General features: G+C 40.5%; 1 protein-coding gene across 3 annotated transcripts in view; it reads left to right on the top strand.

Moving 5' to 3' along the window:
• CLNS1A (chloride nucleotide-sensitive channel 1A) overlaps window positions 1-12,827 on the top strand; it is an 820,929-nt gene that overhangs the window by 799,665 nt on the left and 8,437 nt on the right. For 2 of the 3 annotated variants that reach the window (XM_050757498.1, XM_050757497.1), the window contains 3 exons: window positions 5,944-6,080; window positions 9,522-9,623; window positions 10,287-10,394. In XM_050757498.1, coding sequence (XP_050613455.1) covers window positions 5,944-6,080; window positions 9,522-9,623; window positions 10,287-10,394 — 347 coding nt within the window. The remainder of the gene's footprint in view (window positions 1-5,943; window positions 6,081-9,521; window positions 9,624-10,286; window positions 10,395-12,827) is intronic. The other variant, XM_050757499.1, reaches the window with a different exon arrangement.

Below are 12,827 nucleotides of genomic sequence, written 5' to 3'. Positions count from 1 at the left end.
TTGATATTTGGGGAAAGCAGTTTCTTTGAAGTGATGGAAGATGGAGCACAGATACATTCCTAGTTCCCAGGCATTCCTTTTTTATTCATGACATTTCTGTATATTGACACTTCGTTCAATATTATAACTCCTTTTGAGGGACAGTCCTGTATTGGTTTTTGCATTTTGAAAAAGTTCAAACCTACGGTCCGGTGCGGTGGCTCACGCCTGTAATTCCAGCACTTTGGGAGGCGGAGGCGGGCAGATCACCTGAGGACAGGAGTTCAAGACCAGCCTGGCCAACATGGTGAAACCTCATCTCTACTAAAATACAAAAATTAGCCGGGTGTGGTGGCAGGCATCTGTAATCTCAGCTACTTGGGAGGCTGAGACAGAAGAATTGCTTGAACCCGAGAGGCGGAGGTTGTAGTGAGCCGAGATCATGCCATTGCACTCCAGCCTGGGCGACAGAGACTGTCTCAAAAAAAAAGAAGAAAAATTTCAAACCTAAAGAAAAGTTGTAAGTGTTATTACTACCCATACACCCTTCACAAAGATTTATTAGTTAACATTTTGCCATGTTTGTCTGTTTTTCTTTTTTTTCTGAGCCATTTGAGAATTGCAGACATGTTTTCTACTTCCTGTTCAGAAGAACAGGGACATTATCTTGTATAACCACAATACAATTCTCACACCAAGGAAGTATAATTCTTTTTAAGTTCTTACCAGTTTTTTAAAAATTCTTAGCCTGGACAAGGTGGCTCACACCTGTAAATCCCTGCTCTTTGGAAGGCCAAGGTGAGCAGATCGCTTGAGCCCAGGAGTTGTTGACCAGCCTGGGCAACATGACAAAACCCTGTCTCTACAAAGAATACAAAATTGCAAAAATTAGCCGGTCATGGTTGCATGTACCTGTAGTCGCAGCTACTATGGGGGGCTGAGGTGGGAGGATTACTTAAGCCTGGGAAGTTGAGGCTACAGTGAGCTGTGATCATGCCACTACATTCCAGCCTGGGTGACACAGTGAAACCTTGTCTCTTAAAAAAATTAAAAATTATTTGTTTCAGCTTTTCACAAACAAATCTCTTATGTTTCTTCTTTAAGATTATTTTTTATTTATTTATTTATTTTTTTTGAGACAGAGCCTCGCTCTGTTGCCCAGGCTGGAGTGCAGTGGTGCGATTTCGGCTCACTGCAACCTCCACCTCCTGGGTTCAAGTGATTCTCCTGCCTCAGCCTCCCGAGTAGCTGGGATTACAGATGTGCTCCACCACGCCCAGCCAATTTTTGTATTTTTAGTAGAGACGGGGTTTCACCATGTTGGTCAAGCTGGTCTCGAACTCCTGACCTCATGATCCATCCGCCTCGGCCTCCCAAAGTGCTGGAATTACAGGCATGAGCCACTGCGGCAGGCCAAGATCATTTTTTGTGTGTGAAACATAAATACAAAAAAAAGAGTATAAATACACACACATACTGTATACATGTATATACAGTCCAGCAGTTCTTCCTCTGAGGCATTGAGGGAGAATGCCCAGAGATAACAAAGCTGGAGAAGAAGACAGTCATGTTCATGAGTTTGGCTTATAGCCTTTAGGCTTTGGTGAAACTATTTAGTTTGAGGCAGAGAGGGACAGCAACAGATTAGGTTTTGGCTAGACTTGGTTTTAGTCTCTCAGATTTGTGTTGAAAGAGTTAGAATCTCCGACTTATTTCAGAGCTTAGTTTTTTATAGGAAGTTGCATTTTCTTTTTTTTTTTTTGAAACAGAATTTCACTCTTGTTGCCCAGGCTGGAGTGCAATGGTAAAATCTCGGCTCAGTGCAACCTCTGCCTCCCTAGTTCAAGAGATTCTCCTGCCTCAGCCTCCTGAGTAGCTGGGATTATAGGCATGTGCCACCACGCCCAGCTAATTTTGTATTTTTAGTAGAGATGGGGTTTCTGCATGTTGGTCAGACTGGTCTCAAACTCCCGACCTCAGGTGATCCGTCCACCTCGGTCTCCCAAGATTACAGGCATTAGCCACTGCATCTGGCCAGGAAGTTGAATTTTTATCCAAATAAGGAAGATACAGAGGCATGAATAATATAAAATCATTTAAAACAGGTAAAATAGGTTATCACATTAAAATTAGGTAATTTAAACTTATAAATTTTTTTTGTATCTCATTCCAAAATTAATTTCAAACCAAATAATTAAGTTAACCCAAATTCAAGACCTCTCGTAGCTTCCTGTCCTGTTTTTCATCCCATGCTGGGAATAAAGGACACTGACCATACTTGTGCAAAAGCATTTGAATTCAGCAAAACATTTTCTCTACATGTTTACTTGGTTTCTAATTCTTCTTGTCTTTCCCTTTTGACTCACAGTTTCTTTGAAACTGGGTATGGTTAATTAGATATTTTAGAAGGATTTCTTCTAGAATATATACAAAGAGTAAATGAAAATCAGAATTTAATGATCAGACAAAACAGTTATATTTTTAGATGATACAGTGAAATCTTTTATGTTTCTCTACAGCACTTTAAAAGTTATAACTTGAATACTTTGAGTAGATTTATTACAATCTCATCCCAGCAAACTTTAATGGCAGCCTATTTCATCGTGGCCTCTGCTAAAATTAGAAAATCTGGTGGTGGTACAACGAATAATTTACGTGCAATAGGATTTAATTTGTTGTTAATAGCTATTTGTTAAAATTAAAATTGCCAGATAAATGAATGTACTGTCAAATCTCTTTTTTTTTTTTTTTTTTTTTTTTTTGAGATGGAGTCTCCCCTCTGTCGCCCAGGCTGGAGTGTGGTAGTGTAATCTTGGTTCACTGCAACCTCTGCCTCCTGAATTCAACCAATTCTCCTGCCTGAGCCTCCCGAGTAGCTGGAATTACAGGTGCCTGCCACCACACCCAGCTAATTTTCGTATTTTTAATAGAGACAGGGTATCGCCATGTTGGTAGGCTGGTCTGGAACTCCTGACCTCAGGTGATCCATCCACCTCAGCCTCCCAAAATGCTGGGATTACAGGCGTGAGTCACCACGCTCGGCCTATAATGTCAAATCTTTTTTAACATAGTAACATGCTGTTGGAAAAAATAAGTTGTTGAAAGTAAGTTGTTTTTCCATTTAAAAATATCTGTGAATATTAATATATGATATGCCTTTGTAAATCTGAAAAGGTAAAATACAGAAGCCTAGGAGTTTCTTTTCTTTTTTTATTAAAAAAAAAAAATTTAACCATTAGAGTAAGTGTTTTTAAGTGTGGAACTTGGCTTCTGTCCTGTAGAGTGCATAATCCCAGTTCATGTAAAAGATTATGAGAGCTCCATAGCAAATGCTGTGCAGAGGAGCATTTTATTCTCTCTGCACTAGTAAGGAATTACAGAGTTATTATTATGGCTTTTAAAAGTAAAGGCCATAATTTGATAGGCACTGATTCTATGTTTAGGTTTCAGTTTTTCCATGTCCTCATTCAAGTTTTATGGCTCTGGATATTTGAAATTATTTTGGACACCCAAATTTGGAATGTTTCTTTCTGAATTGTGATAATGCCAGAAAATTTTTGAGATCAGAAAAGGGCAGTTTATTTGCTTTAAAATCATATAGCTTTTGTAGGGGACTCGTGATACTTGGGTATTATTTCATCTCCACATTAAAAGGAAGGCAGTGAGCAGGAAAGATGCATATAGCACATAACTCATTACATAATACAGTGTTTCTTTGGAACCAGTAGGAATGAGTTGTTCTGGAAAATAATTTGTAGAGGTTTTATCACTTTTAGCTCTTTAAGATTTATCACTTTTAGGCCAGGTGCAGTGGCTCAGGCTTGTAATCCCAGCACTTTGGGAGGCCGAGGTGGCAGATCACCCAAGGTCGGGAGTTTGAGACCAGCTTGACCTTCATGACCATCATGGCAAAACCCTGTCTCTACTAAAAATACAAAAATTCGCGAGATGTGGTGTCACAGGCCTGTAATCCCAGCTACTTGGGAGGCTGAGGCAGGAGAATCGCCTGAACCCCGGAGGTGGAGGTTGCAGTGAGCCAAGATCATGCCACTGCACTCCAGCCTGGGTGACAAAGCGAGACTTCATCTCAAAAAAACAAAAACAAAGATTTATCACCTTTAAGCTTCTTAGATTTCGTTTACTTTTTTTTTTTTAAAATAAGAATGTTGAATGGAAATCTTTCCATATGACAGTGCATATACTTACTTTTGCCTTTTTAAAGTAAACAATTACATAAGTTTTAGTAGATTTGCAGATTTGTACAGTTATCACCACAATCTAATAATCTGCCTTTGTTTTGGTAATGCTTTTGGTAACTGAGGGTCAGGCGTGTTTAACACTCATAGTATGTGGTTAGACATTGATTTCCTTTAGGGGAACTGTGGTGTAAAGTTCATCCTCCCCTTCCACTGAACATGAATGATCTCAGACTGTCACACTGTCATTGTTCCTGCCCAAGGCAGTCCTAGGTTCTCCTGTTTTACTTTTGTTTTTGCTTGGTTAAAAATTAGACAGCCAGGCTTGTTAAAATTGTATAGAATATAGAATGATACATGGGTCTTACTTCATTAACTTTTAAAAACAATTCATATAACATACCGTTTAACCATTTAAACATACAATTCAGTAGTTTTTAGTCTGTTTACAGTATCGTGCAATTATCACCACAATTTTAGAATATTTTCTTCACCCCAAAAAGAACCTGGTACCCATTAGCAGACATTCCTATTTCCTTCTAGCCCTAGGCAACCACTGTATTGCATTAACATTTTTTTTTTTAGCTTCTTCAGGATTTTTTACTTTTTTTCTGCTAAGTGGTACAGATGGATGAAATATTATCAGAAAATTAGCTAGCCTCTACTGAAAGCTCAACATACTGATTTTGGTGATGTGCTTCCTTTGGTACACCAATAAAATATTTGCATTTGACCACATTTGAGGGAAAACTAGGCCTAGCTTTTCTGTGGCTTTCTCTTAAAGATGTTGAATAAATGAGAGGCTTCAGGGAGTCTGTCTCTCAAGGTAATAAATATTCCCTGAGTTGCGGTGAGTGTGATGACACCCATTTATGTCTTTTAGTGTAGGATTCATGGAGAAAGGAATGATTACCAAGGATTTATTGCATACTTACCTCCTGAGCTCTTTGTTAATGGTTTTGAAGAATGTTAAATAAAGGAATGTGACGAGTCCTGCTGTCAAATAGCTCATATTCCATAAGGGCACATATAAGACTCACTACCACAGAATTAAGTACTAAAATTTGCAAATCAGAAAAAGAAGAGGTCTTTATGGACTGGTGTAGTTGAAGGGAGGCCTCATGGAAGAGGGGAGGATTTGCAAAAGCAAAGAGGGTATTTGAAGACATATCAAAAAAGAAGAAGCTTGAAAGTCATAGAAACATACATGTGACTGAGGAAAATGGAATTTCAAGTCTGTTTGAATTTATAGCTAGGGGGAAAGAGACTTTAACAGAATTGATCTTAAAGAAAATTCGATTTCCACTACTGAATTTTCTTCTTTTTTTTTTTTTTTGAGACGGAGTCTCGCTCTGTCACCCAGGCTGGAGTGCAGTGGCCGGATCTCAGCTCCCTGCAAGCTCTGCCTACCGGGTTCACGCCATTCTCCTGCCTCAGCCTCCCGAGTAGCTGGGACTACAGGCGCCCGCCACCTCGCCCGGCTAGTTTTTTGTATTTTTTAGTAGAGACGGGGTTTCACCGTGTTAGCCAGGATGGTCTCGATCTCCTGACCTCGTGGTCCGCCCGTCTCGGCCTCCCAAAGTGCTGGGATTACAGGCTTGAGCCACCGCGCCTGGCCTGAATTTTCTTATTTTATGAACATTTCTAAAAAAGTAAGCTTGAATTTATTTATATGCATAAAGGTGTCCAAGCTGAACTTTTATGTACTTTGTGATATTACATTAGGATTTACTTTCTAAAACTAATCTACTTAAAACATGTTTTTCAGCCGCCTGTCTTGGTTAGATGGTTCTGGATTAGGATTCTCACTGGAATACCCCACTATTAGTTTACATGCATTATCCAGGGACCGAAGTGACTGTCTAGGAGAGCATTTGTATGTTATGGTGAATGCCAAATTTGAAGGTATGTATGGTGTAATTTAATCTAATGCCTCCTTTGATAGCAAATTATATTTTAAAAAAGAGTGTTTGATAATAATCAATGTAACATTGAGGCCATTGACTCATTTTGGATAGTAGTTTATTAAGCAAAATTTCAGCACAGCAACTTGGACAGTTGAAGTTTTCATAATGGACATTTGTGTGTGTCTGTATATATTTCTATATATTTACGCTTAGAATTCTTCATTTATTATGGATATGTATTTCTAACTTTCCTCTAAAGTTTCACTGTTTATTCTGCCTTTCTCTTTTTAAAAGGCACCCTTAGAGACTTGGATCAGTATACCCTGTGCTTCTGAGAATTTAAGATAGAACTGTTCTGTTTTGTTACAATAGTGGTTATCAGTGGGTGTAGGGGGAATATATTTTTCATAGACCTCCACCAGCCTCACCATTCCCCCACATTTGGCAGTGACATTTTGGTTGAAAGAGGAAGGATATTATTGGCATCTAGCAGTTAGATGCCAAGGGTGCTATTATTGTACTAAATATTCTGCTATGCGCAAATGGTCCCCCACAACAAAGAATTATTCCATCCAAATGTCAGTGGTGCCAAGGTTGAGAAACTGTAGGATATAAAGATTTTCAAGTTTTGCTTTGGGATAATTGCAAAGACTTGTAAAAATCTAGTGAAGATGTTCATGTTTAAAATAATGGGTTGCTTTTCTTTGAAGCAGTGTGTAAGAGACAATCCCATTTATTTACCTATAAGACTATTGCTCTTTCAAATTGGGATTTTAATATGGTTCCAGATATAATAATATGATCATTTATATTCAGTTGTGACACTATTTAGTAATTCTTAGGACTTTTGGCAAGCCCTGCCTCATTAAGTGGTAATGACTGATTCAGCTATCTGAAAATATTTTTGTTATAAGATTTCCAATTCTTGCCGTTGGAAAAGGTTCAAAGACATTTAAAAATCTAGTGAAGTCTGAAAAAGAGGATTAGGAAAAGTAAAAGGCTGTTAACCCTGGGGTGTAGTAGTGTAGTAAGACTTCCTAATAAGGCATTAGATACAAAATTTGCTTTTCATCTAAGTAAATGCAACTATGATTTTATAACTAAGAATATCATGTGTCATGTTTAGTTTAAAGCATTCATTGATTTCCAGAAATGCAAAACCTTAGAGGTACTCTTGCCAGTCAGCTCCAAATGCTGGTGTGAAATGGCCCTAAATAGTGACGGGCATTGGAGGTGGGAAAGGTACATATCAAGAGAAAGGCTTAGGAAATAGTGTTTAATAATAAAGGGCAAAAGCACATTGAATAAGAAAACTCTGTCATTAGGCCGGGCACAGTGGCTCACACCTGTAATCCCAGGACTTTGGGAGGCCGAGGCAGGCGGATCACCTGAAGTCAGGAGTTGGAGACCTGCTTGGCCAACATGGTGAAACCCTGTCTCTACTAAAAATACAAAAATTAGCTGGGCCTGGTGGCGGGCGCCAGTAATCCCAGCTACTCGGGAGGCTGAGACATGAGAATCGCTTAAACCCAGGAGGTGGAGGTTGCAGTGAGCTGAGATTGCACCACTGCACTCCGGTCTGGGCAACAGAGCGAGACTCTGTTGAAAAAAAAAAAAAAAAGTAAAAACTCTGTCATTAACTTGCTAGGCAAGTCATTTGCATCTCTCTGAGCCTGAATTTCATCCAGAAAGGTTAAGGGAGTATATTGGTCTCTGGTTCTCAAACTCAAGACTAACGGATACATATTAGAAATACGTGGGAAGCTTGTTTAAAATGCAAATGCTGTAAGTCCTAAACTAGGAAAAAGCAGTTCAGTAGGTTTTAGGGTGTGTGTTTTAAATATGTGCTCTATAATCTTACAGAGTCTATATGATTATTTGATTGTAATTGATGTGATTATGATTAATCCTTTCTTAGTAAAATATGCAGGATTTCCTATCTTACTAGAAATTAGTATCTTCCTGGGTCACATTTATTTCACTAATTCTCCAGTTTTTTTTATTTTTTTGAGATGGAGTCTTGCTCTGTTGCCAGGCTGGAGTGCAGTGACGCGATCTCAGCTCACTGCAACCTCCGCCTCCCGGGTTCAAACGATTCTCCTGCCTCAACCTCCTGAGTAGCTGGGATTACAGGCACCCACCGCCATGCCTGGCTAATTTTTTTTTGTATTTTAGTAGGAACGGTGTTTCACTGTGTTGGCCAGGATGGTCTCGATCTGCTGATCTCATGATCCGCCCACCTCAGCCTCCCAAAGTGCTGGGATTACAGGCGTGAGCCACCTCACCTGGCCCTCCAGTTCTTTTTATCTTAAACTCCTCTCATAAATTACACATGCTTGAATCATATTTTCCCAGCCTTTGTTCCTCACATTCTGATTCTCCAAATTCCAAGATTTTTTTTCTCTTTGGCATACCTCTATAAGTCTCTATAAATGACCATCAGGACCGAGCACAGTGGTTCACATCTGTAATCCCAGCATTTTTTTTTTGAAATGGAGTCTCACCCTGTCACCCAGGCTGGAGTGCAATGGCGTGATCTTGGCTCAGTGGCTCACATCTGTAATCCCAACCTTTTTTTTTTTTCTTTTTTTTTTCTTGAGACGGCGTCTCGCCCTGTCACCAAGGCTGGAGTGGAATGCCGTGATCTTGGCTCACTACAACCTCCGCCTCCTGGGTTCAAATGATTCTCCTGCCTCAACCTCCTGAGTAGCTGGGATTACAGGCGCCCACCGCCATGCCTGGCTAATTTTTGTATTTTTAGTAGAGACGGGGGTTTCACCATGTTGGCCAGGCTGGTCTCAAACTCCTGACCTCGTGATCCGCCCGCCTCGGGATTACAGTGCTGGGATTACAGTCCTGAGCCACCACGCCCAGCCACAATCCCAGGATTTTGAAAGGCCAAGACAGGACGATCACTTGAGCCTAGGAGTTTGAGACCAGCCTGGGCAAATCGTAAGACCCCATCTCAAAAAAACAAAAATTAGCAGGGTGTGGTGGCAAGTGTCTGTAGTCCTAGCTGCTTAGTAGGCTGAGGTGGGAGGATCGCTTGAGCCTGAGAGGGCAAGGGTGTTCAGTCTGGGCAACAAAACAAGTCCCAGTCTTAGAAAAAAAAAAGATGACCATTAGCTCGTTGTGGATGAGATTAGATTATCTTAAAAATAACCTTAAAAATTCATTCCCGGCAAGGCGTGGTGACTCACGCTTGTAATCCCAGCAGTTTGGGAGACCGAGGTGGGTGGATCTAGAGGTAAGGCGATCGAGGCAAGGCTTTTCTAGGATGCTCACTGGATAAATAATCAGGATTTTTCAACCATAATTGGAAATAAATTTGTCAACCATAATTGGAAATTAAAACTGAATTGCAGTATTCAGATTTATCAATACGCTTCATTTTTTAAAAGTCAAATAATGACATTAAAGGGGTGTTTTTATTTTCTAGAAGAATCAAAAGAACCTGTTGCTGATGAAGAAGAGGAAGACAGTGATGATGATGTTGAACCTATTACTGAATTTAGATTTGTGCCTAGTGATAAATCAGCATGTGAGTGTTCTACAGTATTGATTCTTCCCCTCTTATGTACCAAGCATTCCCAATTCTCACACACACACACATGCGCACACACACACACACACACCCCTCTCACCTTTACTACCATTACCTCCATTTTACTACTTTTTCTTCATTTTAGCATTGGTAATATTGAGGACCAAATACTTATTAACATCAAAGGTTGTGAATGTAGTGAGAATATTGTAGACACTGTGTTATCTGGGTTTATTTTGTGAATGGACTCTTGTTAGTTTTACTGATTGGTGCTGTTGACTTAATCTCACCTGCTGGATGGCAGAAGAGTTACAGCAGTTTTAAAGTGGAAGATCTCAGGATGGCTGGAAAGAGCCCTATCAGCTGAGAGGGGCTTCACCCTGATGCCAGCAGTCTTACCAGGACTCTGACCCTTTTTTCTTGGAAAACCCCATGAGCCATGAAGAGATCGTAATAATCTCTCATAATGAACTCTTACTATTTTATGACTTGTCCTTTGCTTCAGCCGCTTTCAAGATTGATTTTACAATTTGGCAAGTTTGTAAATACTGTGGCCTTTTGTGTACCCATTAAATTTATTGGCACTGATGGTTATTTTTATCATAAAATTTTATTCTACATTGAAAAAAAAATTGGTTACAGTTTAATTCCCTTGTTCAGTGGAGGCAATGTTCACTGCAATGTGCGAGTGCCAGGCCTTGCATCCAGATCCTGAGGATGAGGATTCAGATGACTACGATGGAGAAGAATATGATGTAGAAGCACATGGTTAGTGAAATGGATTTTAAAGTGTTTTTTTGTTTGTTTGTTTAGTGTTTCATTGTAAGCATTTATTTGTATTAAGGGTAGAGGATTATAGTTCTTTATATGTCTGTAAAATATGCAGTATGGTAAGATTATTTTTATTATTATTATTTTTGAGATGGAGTTTTGTTCTTGTTGCCCAGGCTGGAGTGCAATGGTGTGGTCTCGGCTCACCGCAACCTCCACCTCCCAGGTTCAGGCGATTCTCCTGCTTTAGCCTTCCAAGTAGCTGGGATTACAGGCATGCGCCACCACGCCAGGCTAATTTTGTATTTTTAGTAGAGATAGGGTTTCTCCGTGTTGGTCAGGCTGGTCTTGAACTCTCGACCTTAGGTGATCCGCCTGTCTCGGCCTCCCAAAGTGCTGGTATTATAGGCGTGAGCCACTGCACCTGGCCGGTAAGATTATTATTGAAAGAGAATGACACAGTAGTACACTTTATGCCAAAGCCCTTTGCAACAGACAAATTTTTGAGGGTAAAAAATAGAGATTGTTGGGAAGAATGGATAAGTAGAGCATATGGAAGGAAAGAAAATGGTAGATAGGAAACTGGATAGTCAGGAAAGTCTTTTAAGCTGAGGCAACTGCCCCCAGGGAACAAGCTTCCCTCTCTACACCTTGAGAACCTGGATCATTTATGTTGTTTTATTATTATTATTATTTTGCAACAGGGTCTCGCTCTGATGCCCAGGCTGGTGTGCAGTGGCGTGATTTCTGCTCACTGCAAACTCTGCCTGCTGGGCTCAAATGATTCTCCCAGCTCAGCCTCCTGAGTAGCTGCGACGACAGGCTTGTGCCACCATGCCTGGCTAATTTCTGTGTATTTTTTGTAGAGGCTGGGCTTTGCCATATTGCACAAACTGGTCGACTCTTGGGCTCAAGCAAGCCTCTGGCCTTGGCCTCCCAGAATGCTGAGATTACAGGCATGAGCCATCGGGCCTGGCCTGCATCTTTATTTAACATGTTCCTTCAAACAGCTCACTGCCAAGGTCATTTCTTTTTCTCAGAACCATACTTCATTTATTTTTCTCAGAACTATACTTCATTTATTTAAGAACTCTTTCCCATTGCCTTCCCCAGACCAGAATGCAGTCACTAGTGTGATAAGAGTCTTTATAGCTTGAAGTGCTTGCTGTTCTCTTTTCTTTTCCCTACTGGTCTTATGTACACCAATCTGGGTATCCAAAGCCCTTTCTTTCATGTGCACCCACTTCCTGGCCTTAGATAAACACATTTCTGGGATTCTCCATCACATACCTAAATATATCCAAATATATCCTTACTTTTCTGAGATTTTTGAGTGATTTAAAATTTTTTTATTATTTTTGTATGTTGCAGAATTTGATTTTTTTTTTTTTTTTTGAGATGGAGTCTTGCTCTGTCGCCCAGGCTGGAGTGCAGTGGCGCGATCTCGGCTCTGCAAGCTCCGCCTCCTGGGTTCACACCATTCTCCTGCCTCAGCCTCCCGAGTAGCTGGGACTACAGGCGCCCGCCACCTCGCCCGGCTAGTTTTTTGTATTTTTTAGTAGAGACGGGGTTTCACCATGTTAGCCAGGATGGTCTCGATCTCCTGACCTCGTGATCCGCCTGTCTTGGCCTCCCAAAGTGCTGGGATTACAGGCTTGAGCCACCGCGCCCAGCTAATTTTTTTTTTTTTTTTGTTTTTAAATAGGGTCTAGCACTATTGCCCAGGTTGGAAGGCAGTGGTACCTTCACCACCCACTGCAGCCTTGAGCTACTGGACTAAACCTGTCCCACCCCAGTCTCCCAATTAGCTGAGACTACAAGTGCACACCACTGTGCCTGGCTAGTTAAAAAAACATTTTTTTGGAGAGATGAAGTCTTACTGTGTTGCCCAGGCTGATCTTGAACTCCTGGGCTCAAGCAGTCCTCCCACCTCGGCCTCTCAAAGTGCTGGGATTACAGACGTCAGCCACTGTACCTGGCCCTGATTTTTTTTAAGAAAGGAGCATGTTTTTTAATCAGAAAACATCTTCATTATACAAGTTAATGTCAAATTAATTTGTGCTCACTTGTAAAATTCCCACCTCAGGATAATGTAGGACTCTCTCTGACCTTAGGAACACACTTTTTTTTTCTAGTCCTTGGACATGGAATTCTTTGGGAATTGCTATTTACTGGCTTGTTATCTCTTTTAATAGCCCTAGAGAGTAGGGACATTTTCTTTGTGTTTTCATCTTCAGCAGTAGCCTATATATGTGTATAAATAAATGTTGAAAAGTATCTTCCTGGAAGCCTATTTGGACTGTATGTTACCTTCAGCAGATTCTTTTTTTTCTTCAAAACAAAATCTTGCTCTGTTGCCCAGGCTGGAGTACAACGGTGCAGTCTCGGCTCACTGCAGCCTCCATCTCTGGGGTTCAAGCGATTCTCCTG

The sequence above is a fragment of the Macaca thibetana genome, chromosome 14 (genome assembly GCF_024542745.1).
Source record: "Macaca thibetana thibetana isolate TM-01 chromosome 14, ASM2454274v1, whole genome shotgun sequence".
In the NCBI taxonomy this organism is placed as follows: domain Eukaryota; kingdom Metazoa; phylum Chordata; class Mammalia; order Primates; family Cercopithecidae; genus Macaca; species Macaca thibetana.
This window is presented reverse-complemented; position numbering and strand designations above follow the sequence as displayed.